General features: G+C 36.7%; 1 protein-coding gene across 1 annotated transcript in view; it reads right to left on the bottom strand.

The window, feature by feature from the left end:
• Positions 1 to 14,000: 14,000 nt before the first annotated feature.
• Positions 14,001 to 16,140, bottom strand: part of LOC149532783 (nucleoid-associated protein At2g24020, chloroplastic-like) — a 44,914-nt gene continuing 42,774 nt past the window's right edge. Inside the window, exons 6-7 of the mRNA XM_089807744.1 lie at positions 14,562 to 14,618; positions 14,001 to 14,429 (exon numbers count right to left, since the gene is read on the bottom strand). Of these exons, the coding sequence (XP_089663870.1) occupies positions 14,349 to 14,429; positions 14,562 to 14,618 (138 nt within the window). The 3' untranslated portion in view covers positions 14,001 to 14,348. The remainder of the gene's footprint in view (positions 14,430 to 14,561; positions 14,619 to 16,140) is intronic.

Below are 16,140 nucleotides of genomic sequence, written 5' to 3'. Positions count from 1 at the left end.
TTGATGTAGATCTGGTGAAAGATTTTATTAAAGCTTGTAATCCAACCACTCACTCATTTCACAAAAAATATAGGAGTGTTCTTTGTTCATTAGACAGAGAATCATACATAGAAGCATTTGGTCTGGAGGGACCAATGGGTTTAGAAATTGAGTTGGAAAATCTTGAGAATACCTTCCAATCACAAAAGAGTTCTTCACCAGATGAGTCATGAGGCAACACATTTCTATGGAGAAAAATAAATTGGGAGAAATCCTAAAGAAAGTGGATGAGTTCATGCCTCTTGAATTTTTCAAGAGATATTTCCAAAGCACCATATTTGGTTTGGACTTAGTTTTGGGAGTTAATGGGACTATGAATGCCATGGATGCAACATACATAATGTCCATCAACATTCATGATCAATACACAAATGTCAGATATGATTATGTTAAGCACATAATCACAGTCATGCATAATGAGATCGTGGTTGCGCAACAAGGAGAATTGAGAAATTTTAAGTTTCCCCATTATTCATTGTTAATGCACCTAATCTTGTACAAAAATATTGGCCATGTTAGTCAAAGTTTCATTGAAACACTGAGGAGATGGGAGAAGCATTGCATGTGCAATAATAGACAAGGGTATGGAACAGGTTTTACCCTTATGCAAATTTTGTTTCATTTTACAATGATTTTGTTTTCCCTATATTACGTATGTTGGATAGTAACTTATAAAGAGTTCCACGGAATATGAGAAAGTTGTTAAAGCCATCTAGGTTTTATGATGGAACCCATAAGTCAGAACATAACTAGGGAGATCTTTTTCTGTTTAAGAATTTAAGTATCATTAGGGTTTATGCATGCCCACAACCACCACATGTTCTACCTAGATTTTTCCCTGAAAGGTTGGGGATTATAGAACTCTTTTGGTAGTTGATTCTGATGAATAGAGAGTATTTAGGGATTGCAAGGCAAAAGGGCACTTTCCTTTGTAGGAATTTTAAGATTTGAGACTTCAACATTGGTAAACATACAATAGATATAATTGATACATTTCTCGGGCAATACAAATTGCCATCCTCGGTCACTAGAATTTATGACCCTAATGATATAGTTAGGACTGCATTACGGCAAATTAGAGGGCATAATTTGCCACCAAGAAAACCCTTGTGGGAAGAGGATGTTTTTCAAAATTGTTTATATGAAGATATTTGCAAGGATAGGACTTTGAAATGGAGAGAAATTATGAGGGTGGAGGAAGAAATGAGAAGAAATGATCCCTCTTTTCCACGATTCTATCATGAAGAAAAATATCTGGATAGGTTTTGATAAGTGCATTCAAAATTACCATGAGATAATGTCACACATGTCAGATGAATTTGGGGATCGAGAAAAGGAAATAGTCAACCCAGATTCCCCTAAGCCTGATATTGTACTTGAGTTAGATGAAGAAGAGGAGCAGCCTAAGACCTCAGCCTTAGCACAGGGAGTGAATAAGAAGCAGAAGTTAATTGAAATTCCCCAAAAGGTAAGAGAAAAAGCTTTACAATTTTTACTTGGTAAAAGTCAATATTTTGTTGAATTGAGGAAAATTTTGTTAGTGTAAAGGTTAATTACCTTTATCTACACTTAAGATTTCATTAATGCAGATCACTATTCAGTCACTAATGAAGCTTAACTTTTGTCACTTTGTGTGAATGACATTCAAAATGAATCATGTGGGTGACATTTAATAAAAGTTCCCTTTTATTAAATATCAAATTATCCCTTTAGGGTTAGGTCAACTTTACGCTTCCTAAAGTGGTAACTTGCTTAACAAGTCATCTTATATAGATTGTTTAATTTCCTTTGTAAGGATCTCATCCTTGTATATTGCAACACTACATATTTATTTTGTTCTTTTTTTGAATAGATTGTCATCTTGAGAGCCACTCTTATCTTCTTTGCTTCATTCTTCCATGTAACAAGATTTTTTGCTTGCATATGATCGTTTTGGCTTCTATGAAGTTGGATTTTTCATATATCTTGCACACCAACTTCTACATGGTATTAGAACATTCCTGTAACTTCTTGTTCATGTTTAAAGTTTCTTTTTGAAGCTTTCGAATTGAAGGTTTTCAAATACTCTTTTTCTGGGTTCTTAAGGGGTGTAATTTTTTGGTGCATTTTGAGTTCAAATGAACCTCACCGTTGGATTCAAAAGGCCCAAAAACTCCTCATTTTCATATAAATTTTATCTATTTTGGACAAAGTTGCTATTGGAGGCTTTTTTTTTTGCATTATTTTGTGTTTTTTTGTGGATCTAGGGGGTCAATTTTTTGGAGCACTTTGAGCCCAAATAGACCTCATCGTTGGACTTAGAGCACCCAAAAAACCCCATTTCCATATAAAATTCATCTCGTTTGGCCACCATTGGCATTTGGATGCCTGGGCATGCCTTACAAGGCTCAAAAAAAATAAAATTAAAAAAAGAGTTGCCTGCAGGCCGCCACGTAGAAGCTCGCGATTGGCCTTGCAAAGGTACATTGCTAGTGGCTCTACCGGTAGTACTACTAGCTGGCCATCATCAATAGCCCCACTGCCACCATTGTTGACCAACAACCGTTGTCCAGCCACGATGCCACCCAGGTCCACCGTCATTGCCGCTCTACGGCCCCGCCGCCACCTGCGGTCACCAACCTTCATCGCCCGAGCAACACCACCTTCTATGGCCATAGCTACCTCTGTCAACACATGGACTAGTCTACATCTAACATGTGGCAGTGGTGTTCTTGTCACTGCCACGTCAACTCTACCCCACAGCCTCGGTCTGCCACGTCAGCATGACACATGGAAGACATGTCGCGCCATGTCTAAGCCCAGTCAACGTCATGTCAGCACCACATCAGCACCTAGTTAGTAGGTCTTTTATGTCTTGTGACAGCCAGATAACTGTCAAATTTGATGTCTTGAAGTGGTGACATCAACACTACATCAGCACTTTGGATGCCCTTCTAGGCCATAAGGAGCAATGTTCAATTTTTTGCTCATAACTAGAGCATCCAAACTCTATTTTCAAAAAATGAAATATCGTCTAAAAGTTGGTTCTAGGCCCATGACAATCGTGTAGGTTTCAATAGATTTAGATGTTGTTTAGGCACCTATTTTCACTGTTAAAGGTTGAACTTTTTTTTCACTCTGAGGGCCATATCTTTTGCGTCCGTGCTCTATTATCGACCAACAAAAAGGCATTGGAAAGCTTATGCAGTGCTCTATCGATATCTAATGTCATATTCATCAAAAAAAATTAAAGGAACATAAGTCACTCATCTGAAGTGATTTTTCTTTTCTCATTGTATGTGCATTGTTTTTAGTTTTTGGGGTTAGGTTTCTTGTATTTGGGGGGTATTCTTTCAATTGTTCCTACATTTGTAACACACAATCTACTCTTTTAACAATGGTTGAGACCTCTTCTAGTCAGACTTCTCTATCCCCACATAGCTATCACACATGGAAGATTGCCATGACACAACTTCTTCGTTATAAAGGATTATGGTCTTGTTTGAATGAGGATCAACCTCTATTTCAGAGTCCATGGCAATCATTTCATCACACTAATAAAATGGATGAAGTCATCAGTCAAATCTCTTTGAGTGTCTTAGATAGCTTGCAATTCCATCTCGATGAGGTTACTACTCCTCGAGAGATGTGGCTTAAATTTGAATCATTGTTTGGTTCAGTGAATGAGTTCAAAGCACTCCAACTTGAGGTTGAGGTTACTTCACTTGTACCTGATTCTTTTCTGTCCATTAAGGACTTTTTGATGAAGTTCAAGCAACAACGATCATTGTTACAAGGTTGTGGAAAGACAAAGATGCATAAAGAATGCATTTTCTTGATACTATCAAAGCTTCAGGGAAATTTTCAGATTTTCTCCTCTACTTTCATTCTACTATGGATGCATTGGGTACTAATTTCACCATGCCCACATTTGAGGAATTTTGTAATTGTTTGACTAGAGAACAAGCCAAGCTTTCCCAGTTGGATTCTCTATCAGGATCAAAGACCATGGCACTGGTTGCACAGTCATCTTCTATGAAGAAGCAGTCACCAAAGCCCAAGAGAGATTTAGTTGGCCATAAGCATCCTTACACTGTCTCCTTCCAAACCACAATCCAACCCTAAAAAGGGTAATTCTTCTAAGTTTGGCAAGTCTTCCTCCAAGACTAAGAATTCCACATGTGATCCTTGTAGTTTTTGTGGCAAGGAAGGACATCTAGTTTCTAGGTGTTGGAAATGGTTAGAGGCTTTAGAGGAAGCCATGCAGCAGCATCACATCTCTTCTCCTCAACATCTTCCTTGTTTATATGGAAGGATCATGCTCTTCATGCACAAGTCGTGTCTTCAAGATCATCTTGGATCATTGATTCCAGTGCTTCTCACCATATGACTCACTTACACGATTTGGTCACCACACTTGTTCATAGTGCCACATCGCATATTACAATTGGTGACTCTACACAGCTCCCAATTCTTAGTTTAGGTTCAGTTTTATTGGATGGTGGTTCTCTTGGGGACGTTCCTCTAGTTCCTGACATTTCTACAAACCTTCTTTCAATTTATCACTTTTGCCTTTATAGCTCTGGTAAAACAGTTGAGTTCTCACCACATTATGTGGTTATTCAAGATCTCCTTGATGCTGATTTAGTTATTACTACTGGCAGTGTGGACCCCCAGTCTCACTTATACTGATTTGATGGCTTTGAGAGATCAGATAGTGTTGGTTCTTCTCTTGTTGCACATGCAAACTCTGTGAGCAAGCTTTGGCATGAGCGTTTTGGACATGTCAACTACCGCTATTTATAAAAGATGAGTACATGGGCACTTGTTTCTGGACTATCATAGATCTCTTGCACTAATGGTGTTTTTCGTGGATGTGATCTTGGCAAGCATCATCAATATATCTTTCCTTTGGGAATAGCCACTCATGCTAAGGCACCCTTGAAGTTGGTTAACAGTGATCTTATGTCCTTTCCTACTCCTTTTTCAACGGTCAGCTATGTGCTCACATTCATTGATGACTTCTCTAGATGTACATGGGTGTACTTTCTTAAGTACAAATCTAATGTCTTTGATTTCTTTTGAATCTACTTTTGTGGAGAAGCAATCTAGTTTTTCTCTCAGACAGATAAACACAGATAATGGGGGGGAGTATGTGAATCAGGTATTTAGAGATTTTTGCATTGAGCATGGTTTACTACATCAACTTTTGTTCCACACACCCCTTAGCAGAATGGTGTTGCTGAGAGAAAAAATAGAACATTACGGGAGATGGCAAATTGCACGATTTAGTCATGGGATATGTAGTCTTCATTTTGGGCTGAAGCAATCAATTGTGCCAACTACATTCAAAATCAGATGCCCCACAAGGCGTTGTGACAAATGATTCCTAAGGAGGCTTGGTCTCATGCCAAGCCCAACATTTCTACGTTTTGAGTTTTTGGTAGTAAGGCATGGGCTTTTATTCCTGATGCTCAGAGGAAATCTATGGAGAAGAAGAGTTAACCACTCATCTTTGTTGGCTATTGTGAGGATGTGAAGGCATATAGGTTGTTTGATCCTAAGTCCAGAGAGGTCTTGTTTCGACGAGATGTCTAATTTGATGAGTGCTTTCCTCTTCCAGATTCTCCCTCCCTTGATTCCTCCTCATTGCCTACTCCTTCCTCTTCATCTCTTGAGGATGTTCCATCTTCTCATGATGATGTAGATGATAATCCACCACATCCATCTCCTCCACCACCACAAGTTGCTCCACCTTTTCCCAGGTGGGCCCATGTTACCGTTGAGTTAGTTGGTTCTTTGGCAAGAGATCCTATAGATACCCGTCGTACTCGGGCTCAGACATCTAGTTCTAGTCTTCTGAGTCATGCTATTTTCGCAGATCCACAGAGATTCTTAGAGGTGACCAAACATCTTGAGTGGGATTTGGCTATGGATGAGGAGTATTCTGAGGATGAGGAGTATTCTTCTTTGATGAAGAATCACACTTGGGATCTTTGTACTCTTCTGAAAGGAAGAAAGTTCGTTCAATGCAAGTGGTTGTACCATATCAAGTATGTTGTAGATGGCTCTATTGATAAGTACAAGGCACATCTTGTTGCAAAGGGATTCTCACAAGTTGAGAGTATTGATTACACTAAGACTTTTGCCCCTGTTGCCAAGATGAATTGTATTTGCTTTGTCCTTTCACTAGCAGCTTCACAGGGATGGCTCATCTTTTAGATGGATGTGAAGAGTGTGTTCTTGCATGGCGATCTTCATGAGGAGATCTATATGGAGTAGTCTCAGGGCTTTGTATAGGACTCTTCATTAGTTTGTAGGCTTCGACGTTCATTGTATGGTCTCAAACAAGCCCCCCAGGCTTGGTATGAGAAGATGGACTCATTCCTTCTTTCTACAAATTTCACACGCTATCATTCCGATCATACCATGTACATTTAGCATCAGGGGATTGATATTGTGATACTTGTTCTCTATGTTGATGATCTCATCATTATAGGTAGCTCATCCTCCACGATTCATAGTATTCAAAGAGCATTGATGGAGCAGTTTCAGATGACATATCTTGAACTTCTACATTATTTTTTTGGCCTACAAGTCACTCAGACTTCCGATGGTATTTCCATTTGTCAACAGAAGTATGCTCTTGATATGCTTTGACGCTTCAGCATGCTTGATTGCAATCCTGCCCCTACACCATTTTAGTCAGGTGTTGTATTATCTACCACTTGTCCTATGGCTTCACTGGATCCCATTTTATACCAACAATTGGTTGGCAATTTGTTGTACCTGACACATACTCGTCCTGATCTCTCCTTTCTGATTGGTCTTGTTTCTTAGTTTTTCCATGACCCTCATGAGAGCCATTGGCAAGCTGCCAAAGGTATCTTAAGGTACATTCAAGGCACTACACTTTTTGGCATTCACTACACTACAAAACCCCCACACATTGTTGGCTTTACTAACTCAGATTGGGTTGGTGACGCTAATGATAGGAAGTCTACTTTTGGCTTTGTTTTCTACCTTGCCTCTGGTCCTATCACATGGTCTTGTAAGAAGCAGTTTGCTATTGCATTATCATCTACAGAGACCAAGTACTAAGCAATGGTGTTAGCTAGTCAGGAGACTTTGTGGCTTCGACAATTGATGACTGAGTTTAGGTTTCCTCCTGATAGTCCCACTATGCTTTGGTCTGTCACTCAAAGTACCATACATATTTCTCACAACCCAGTGGAGCATCAACGTATTGAGCATATTGAGATCCGCATGCATTTCATCTACCAATTGATTCATGTTGGTGTTCTCCTCTTAGAGTACATCCCTATAGAAGTGCAAGTTGCTGACATCTTCACTAAATCTTTTGCATCACCGCGCTATCTTCAGTTGCACACCATGCTTGGGGTGAAGGAAGTTGTCCTTGGGGGGTCTTAGTGAGGACTTCCTTCCTTTCATGTTCTCTGCTTGTTTTCTCATCTCTTTTCTGGAGTAGATTTTTTCCCATGCGGTTTTCTCTATTTCTCCACTTTATAGATATTTGGTTGTGATTGGGTACCTAATCAGGCCTTGTTGTTGGGACCCAAGTTTCCTTTTGCTTTGTAGTTTCCTTGCTTCTTTATGCATTGTCACTTATCTTAAGGGGGGAAGTAAAGGTTAATTACCTTTTACACTTAAGATTTCACTATTTAGTCATTATTAAAGCTTGACTTTTGTCAATTCATGTGGATGACATTCAAAGTGAATCATGTGGGTGACATTTAATAAAAATTTCCTTTTATTAAATATCGCACTATTCGTTTAGGGTTAGGTCAACTTTAGGGGTTTCTAAAGTGGTAACTTGCTTAGCAAGTCACCTTATGTAGATTGTTTGATTTCCTTTATAAGGAGCTCACTCCTTGTATATTGAAACACTAAATATTCATTTTGTTCCTCTCTTGAATACATTTTCATCTTGAGAGCCACTCTTCTCTTCTTTGCTTCATTCTTCCATGTAACAGGATTTTTGCTCGCAAGTGATCATTGTGGCTTCTGTGAAGTTGGGTTTTGCACATATCTTGCACACCAACTTCTTCAAATTCTTCTTATTAACCAAGATACTAATAATGAAAAGGTCCTAAGTGAAATGAAATTTGCAAAAAAAATGTTAGATGACACAATCATCCAAGCTCAAGAATTCTTGCAGGATGATGACTTTATCAAGAATGATGAGTTCAAGAGTTTCTTATTTAAATTGAAACAAAATCAATTGTCCCTAAAATTACAGCGATGAGATTCAGATGAAAAAGTGGTTGAATTAGGTGAGAGATTGAAAGCTTGTGATTCCAAGGACTCTCACTGTGGAGGAGGCTAGGGACTTGGTGAAAAAAATCAGGATGTTGTTGTTGCCAGGTAAGGACTTGAGTTTGTCTCTCATGTTAGATCAAATAAGGAGATAAGAAAAAATCAATTTCCTTTGAAGCTTTTGGCCTAGGTGGGTTGCATAGAGAATTGGGGTATAATATAGATGCACAAACCTTGGTTGTATGGAGTATAGCTCATGAATCAGATAAGCTAAAGCTAATGAAGGTAAAGGACACACCTTGAGGAAATGTGAATTTTTGGAGTGTACAATCTACACATGGAAAGGAGATGCATGGTTTGTTGAGAGCAGTGACAGCTATGAGCTTAGACAAAATGATCCAAATTGAGGATCAATTACATCAAACTTTCAAATATTATGTTAATACCAGGAAATAATATGAAGAGGAAATGAAAAAGACTTATGTAATGGAACAGAAAATCGCAGAACTAGAGACAAAGTTTTTGCTACTGGGCCTATTACAAAGGTTGATGACACAGAAATCCAGACAGAGAAAGAAGGATTAATATCCACAGTAATGATTGACCAGCCATCAGGTATGGACATTGATGAATAAGACACAGAAATGGAGATAGAGGCAAGAGATGAAAGGTATATTGTCTCACAAGATAAATGTATTGTAGAATATTTCACAAAATGTTCATGGTATTTACATCTCTTTACAAGAGCGGAACATCAATGCTTTGAATCATTATCATTATTATCTCCTTTGTTTAAGAAGTGAGGCCCATATAACCAATTCTTTGAAAAGCTAGTTTCAATTTTAACACATAAGAAAGAGTTCCCAAAGGAAATTATTATTCCTACTAGAAAAATGATTGGCAAGGTTAAGGAATTGGATGGCTTTTTCTTTGGAAAAATGCAGTTGATTCAAAATAAAATGAAAATTATTGCAGATGACACATAGGGTTTTATTCACCCTATTATTGACAATGATGGCAGTTTGAGGGAATGGTAGGAGTGGGCCACATCATTTGAAGATATTTTGAGTCATGAAAAATTCATGGCTTATTGTAATGGTGATGCTAATGTGTCCAAGTTTTATGAGGTTGTTGATACTTTGTATAAGGTTGAGATGGATATGAATAAGGTAGTTGCAGATGCAAGGGTAATAACTGATGCAACGTGGATCAAGAGTCTAAATGAGTTGAATGTGGTTAGAAATGCCACATGGCCAAACATTAACACTGACATTATTGTCATGCCCAAAAATCAGGGCAAAAACACACGAATTTTTTTTTTTAAGTTAATAAATGCATGTTTAGCACATACTAAATTGAATATGCTACAAAAAGTTAAAATGGGATTGAAGTGAGTTTTGGTTGTAATTCATAATGATGTAGAGTTGACATCTCAACCCTATTGCACCATGATGAAACCTTAGGTTTTAGTGCTACAAGAACACTTAGTTCGAGTTGCACAACTCGGTTTAACTAAACCATAGTTAAGATGTGACATTATATTCGAGGAAACATTAAGGTTCCATAGTTCTTGGGTTAAAGTTGAATTAAATATGTTTAGTTGAGTAAAGTAGATTCATGTAATTTAGTTTTCTGACATGCACGTGGAATAATGCCACAACAATGGCACATTCAGGTTTTCACCCTAATTAACGATTTTGTCAACCTTACTTGATCGTTTTGTGTTTCACATTATTATGTTCGTTAAATTTCATAAGCTATATTAGCTTATTTGTCATCCTCTATTTGTTCTTAGTATGTCGTTTCAAACTCCTAGATGAACTAGTTTTGCATCTTCGATAGCTTATCTAATACCTTAGTTCTTGATCTCATTTAAATCATACTTTAATTTATCTTAATTAAATCATTATTATTCATCAATTGATTACTTTTGACACTCATTCTTAAAACCATATTCCTAATCACTCTCAGTATTTCTATCTAAGACCCCTTCAAAATCCTTCCTGCTTATAACCTTAGCAATTCGAATCAAATGAACCCTTTAATTAAATTCATAAAAATATTAAATAAAAAAATATACCTAAGGTATTTACTTAAATACATAATATACTTGTCTTAACAATATAACTTACCTAATATTCTAACATATGAAATATTCTAACACCTAAGATAACCTTTTTAAAATCTTATTTTTATTAACCTTTTTAGCAAACCTAATAATTTAATACTAACATTATTAATTAAATCCTAACATCAACATCTATTCCTAACTTTATTAATACTAACTATCCCTACTTATCTACTAATCAACAATGCACAAAGCTAATTGAATCCTAACTCCTAAATCCTCTTCTAACACCCAACACCTGACACCTTACACCTCACACCTAACCCTACCCCTTACCCCCTCCATTACCCAAGGCTTGGGCGGTCTCCCAAGCACAAGTACATGATCCCCACACCTGTCCACGCACTGCCCCTTCCCCATATTGAAACACATGGAAGAGGATAATGTGCAAGTGGGTGAATAAAGGAAAAAGGAAGGAGTTTAAACAAATTTTAAAAAATCAAAACTCTTTCAACTCCTGCCAAGTCAATAGACTAGGTACGCATGGGAGGAAGCGACAGGTTATGTCATCATATTGAATGCCTCCTTCGAGGGAAAAGGTATATGGAATTAGCAAGCAATGTTTTATACCATTTTTTTTTAGCAATAGGTAAGGCAAGTTTACCTCTCCCATCCCAACTCTACATGCAGCGTACCTTCCTTGGTGGATGGGATGGAGATGAGTGCAGGGTGATGTCAGCATGATTAAATGCAAGGATAAGGAGAATAAGTTATGTTTTAAAGTTTTATAGGTAAGTTTGAAAAGGTGATTGAGATTGATTTTTGTTTTTAATTTCTTTCTTTTGCATTTGTTTTTTTTATTTAATAAAGTTTATATAGATTTATGCGAGAATCTAAGGAATATTCCCTGTCACCTTTTTGAATTTAAATGGTTCCCATGTATTTTACAGCATCTTGTAGGTGCTCATTTCATCGAGGGATTTTTTTTGTACTTTTTTTTTTTTGAGAAAATTTAAAAGATGTTTTAATGTGTTATGTCCCAACTTTCTATAGTGACATTAGAGATAATTTGAATGTGTTTAGGAGTATGTTAGCAATATGCTAGCTTAAGTCCTTTTTTATTTAATTATACTTTGCTAGATCCATTATATCTATTTGACGAATTTTAATGCAACTATAGAAACTATATCATTTCTTGCATGTTCCAAGTTACAACACCTTTATCAGTCGCAATTCCGATGGACACCCTTGCTGTCGCAATTTGTGACAGAAAAAGTCTGACGTCTGTCCAATAGGAGCCAATTCATGGTACTATTGCTCAGACGATAGGTGGCCATCACAATTGCGATTGCCTACCATCGCAATTCGGGCCCAAATGTAGTAGTGAAGTAAGAGAGAACACCACCGAAAACCAAAAAGAAGGCAAGGAAAAGTGAAATAAAAGGGGAACAAGTGAAGGAAGGAACCAAATGGGGGAGAGGAGAGAGAAGAACCCTCAACAATGGCTAGTAGGGAAGAAGCACCAACACAAGCCAAGGGGAACCACAAGAGAATGGGGAGGGGAGAGCCACAAGGACGAAGCTAGGAGGAAGGAACTTGACAAGTGAGGTTTCTAAGGGAAAACAACAAAGGCTGCCAAGAATTGCTTAAGATCAAACCATCATCTCAATTAATATTGGAGGGATTGTTATTAATTACAATTGCCTCCTTGAGATTCCTTTTATATTAGTTGTCTTCGTGAAACATTATTTTTGTGTCCTCTAAGAGAATATGGTGCTTAATGGTCAAGTATTGCTTAGCTAAAGAGAATTTCAAAACACACTCGTGTCTAATATCTGTTGCATGTTCTTTGATCCTAGTAATGAAGGAACAAATTATTTCACCAATGTTGGGATTGTCTCAAGAACACAAAAATTTGTACACCATTGGATATAAAAAGAGATCCCTGGAGTCTTTAAGAAGGGAAATACAATTCATAAAGATGGACAAGGTTTTAAAGACAACCCACACACCCTATTTAGCCAAAATCATAGAGCTCTAATGGTGTCAACCCGCACATCATGTTTAGCTAGAATCTTATAGAGATCTTGTGGGAGATACCAACCACATAGGGAGGAACATAATACAGGTCATTCCTTGATTACCAAAATCAAAAGAGCATGCAATAGATATTAGACTTGAGTACATTCCGAAGTCTACTTTAGTTGATCATTCCTCGGCTTCTAAGCACCATATTTGCTTAGAGGACGCAAAATATATTTTCCAAGAAGACAACTTCTATAAAAGGAAGCTCAGGAAGGTGATTGTAATTAATAACAATCCCTCCAATCTCAATCGAGATGATTTTCTAATCCTAAGCAATTCTTGGCAATGTTTGTTATCTTCACTTAGAAACCTCACTCGTGTTGTCCCTTCCTCCAAGTCCCATCCTTGTGGCTCTCTCCCTCCCTTGACTCATTGGGTCCCCCAAGCTTATGTTGGCTATTGACCATTTATTGAGGTTGCTTCTCTCTCCCTTCCCTTTGGTTTCTCCATTTGTTTACTCTCTATCATTTCTCTCTACCTTTCCTTCTTTTGGGTTTTGGGTGGTCTCTCTCGATCTCCTCCTATCCTGTCTTGGTTACCCATTCTTTGGTCTCTTTTCTTCTTAGGTCTTTTCCTTCGTTCTCATTTTATAACTCCTCGACCAGAGTTGCTTCTCCTAGGTTTCCTATGTCTATGTTTTCTCTTCCTCTAGTTTCTTGGGTTGAGCTTCCTCCTCTACTTTGTTGACATTCTCTATTGATATTTTTATAGTTTTCTATCTTGGTACTTGTTTAATGTGTTTATTTTTCATTTATTTTTGTGATTCTATGTAGTTGTTATCTTTTTGGTTTGTCATACTAGTCTTCCTTTATCAAGCTTTAATAGTTCTTTGTGCTCTCTCTAATATATATATTTATTTATTTAAATTTTTCTTTAGATATTTTCCCTTTTCAAGTTCTTGCTTATTTTCCTTGATTTTTTGTGTATGCTTTATTTGTGTTAACTTTTTTTTTTTTTTTTTTCCTTGTTGTTTAGACTGCAAGAATCGGTGCAACACGGCCCCCCTATAAATAATTTTTTTTTTTTTTTTTTTTTTTGGTTGTTTAGACTGCAGGAATCGGTGCAACACGGCCCCCTTATAAACTGCAGTGCGCCTGGTAAACTTTTTAACCTCATTTGTTTATTTTTTCAAGGTTTAATTATTAATTTCTTTTTCTTATCTTATTTATGTATTTGTGCTTTTGTTTTTAGCCACTTAGAAGAACAGCAATACATTCAAATGATACTGATGAGCAATACCAATCAAGGAAATAAAGAAAATTACTACGAGGTAGTGATCAACATAATGGTTGAGCAAAGTAATAAAAGCCATGGCCTTTCAAGTCATTTGAGTGAATGCAAACCAAAGATGCAATAATGCAGACCTTGTGCATGGTAATTGTCAATTCCATTGCAGAGAGCTGTTGAAAAGCCCTATCCACTCATGCTCATTATTGAGTATAGAACATTTTATTATTTATATATATATATATATATGTGTGTTATACTTACTTTCCATCGTAATCGTGCTTCAAGGAATATGATTTTATGTGACTTGTACAGGGAATCCATATCATCGAAAATTCAGTCTGAAATACGAGATGCCCAAGTTACACCAATGCTGAATAAAGTCCAGTTGACATATTCAAGCATTACAAGAAATTAGCCAATTTTCCTGTGTTAAAGGGTGACATTTGATGATATTTTGATTTCATTTATGCTAATAAAAGACTGGATATTTTTTATTAAAACAGATACAAAGAATGAATTCTTCCTCTTCGTAGCCTATGAGAATTAAAAGCATCCCCGCATTGAATTGCCGCTGTGAAGCTAGTAAAGAAGCATTGTTTTCATCCTCCGTCATATACAAAATTGAGTCTAACCGGTCTTCAAAGATATTAAATATAAAGTCTAGAACAGATTAGCTTGTCCCTTCCCCAATTCCAAGCCCGGGGGGCATACCAAGGCTCTGAGCAAGATTTTTCATTCTTTCTTTCATTGCCTGGCACAAACAAAAAATAAACCATCAGCCAGTCAAGTTTACAAAAATGAAGACTGGAGAGAGTTGAAAAACTTTATCATAAGAGAACTTTTGAGTTTGAACATTGCAGTACTAAAAGATGATGGTCATCACCTGAACACTCTTTTCATGTGCATCCTTGTATGCTTCTGTAACCAAATCAGAAAGTTTCTGCACAAGTCACGCACTTCGAATCAAAATTAAAAAACACGCTTAAAAATCATAATATTTGCCACGTCAAGTCTATGATATATTGTTGTTGCTTTTGTGGTACTGGTGGTTGTTCAGTCAGTAAGTCGAAGTTCATTAGCAAAATTCCTGACATACTTTAATGGTGAGCAGTTTTAATTTATTTCAATGCAACTTAAAAACTAAAACTCTTAGAGAAGCATACTTCACAAACTCAAGATACTCGGGAGTAATTTTCCTTCATGAGATTATTTTGCATTTTGTAAGGTGTTGAGTGTTGACCCCACAATATTTAAATATATTATCAGTGTCAGAAACTCTTCTGTCCCTCCTTGGACACGTGTATCCCTGTATTAAATTTGAAATGTATCTGATACTGCCTAGATACATGTTGAATACCCATGTCTGCCTAAAAGCCTTTGATTTGATATTTTTAAATAGTTGACATTAATCTTCCCAAATTTAATTTTAGATTTTTTGTTAATGCAATTTTTTAAAATGGTATAAACAAAACCTGCACCAAATTAGGACAAATAAAATATTTTTCTATCTTGGAAACCCATTTTTTCGAGTTATCTTCCAATGCAACTCCACTATTTTTGCATATTGTAAAGTGTTAAATTAACTTATAAATATTTATGTAGCATTCATGAGTCAATATTGCTTTTGAAGTAATGAAAATCTCCTCTAATAACTTAGAAAACTGTATTAAATATGTGTGCGCGCGTTATTTATTTATTACTGCACTCTTTAAATTTCATTTATGCATATTTTGGAAACTCAAATATTAATTGTATCTATTATTTAATACACACTTCATATTAGGTCTGTCATTATCAATCTTTTGAATGGATTGTGAATTAATGAACTATTATTGCCCTTATACTTTAAATTTCATTTATTCATATTTTGAAAATTCAAAAACTAATTCATCTGTTATTTCAACCATTGTCTCCAAAATATGGAAAACCATTGCCATCCCCAAAATCTAGGGTCAAAAAAAAATTAGTCCCAAAAATCTTTAAAAAATGGAGAAAATGTGTCATCCGCAAAACCCAGAGAAATACATAATTTTCTACTGATTATGTCTCTACTCTTGGTAGGTTGTGCATTTTTCAACCTACTGTAAAAACTGTAATTTTGTATTGACTTTGTCTCAACTCTTAGTATGTTGTGAGTTCTTCTTGAGCCTACTGTAGGAACTGTAATTTTGTATTAATTTTGTCAGATTGTCTCAACTCTTAGAAGAATGTAAGGTCTTCCTCGACCTATGTTCCATAGCAGCTAGTGGGCAGTGGGAGGACAGCAGTATATTACGGATACTCGAGTTTTTACAAGGTTGGGGGTGGAGGTGAATTGGTGTGTACGCATTCCAACTTGCACTTCATCTCATGCAAACAAGCAAATCAAGCATTAGGGAGGCAGTGAGGTGTAATGCTGGAATGCCCATGACAGCTGTCACTCTTGCACATTTTTCTAGACTCTAGAATCTTGATTGATGATA

Source organism: Cupressus sempervirens, chromosome 10 (assembly GCF_028749045.1).
Source record: "Cupressus sempervirens isolate cs-2001-9-10 chromosome 10, ASM2874904v1, whole genome shotgun sequence".
NCBI classification, from domain to species: Eukaryota; Viridiplantae; Streptophyta; class Pinopsida; order Cupressales; family Cupressaceae; genus Cupressus; species Cupressus sempervirens.
Note: the sequence above shows the minus strand (reverse complement) of the source record. Positions and strands in the feature narration are given on the sequence as shown.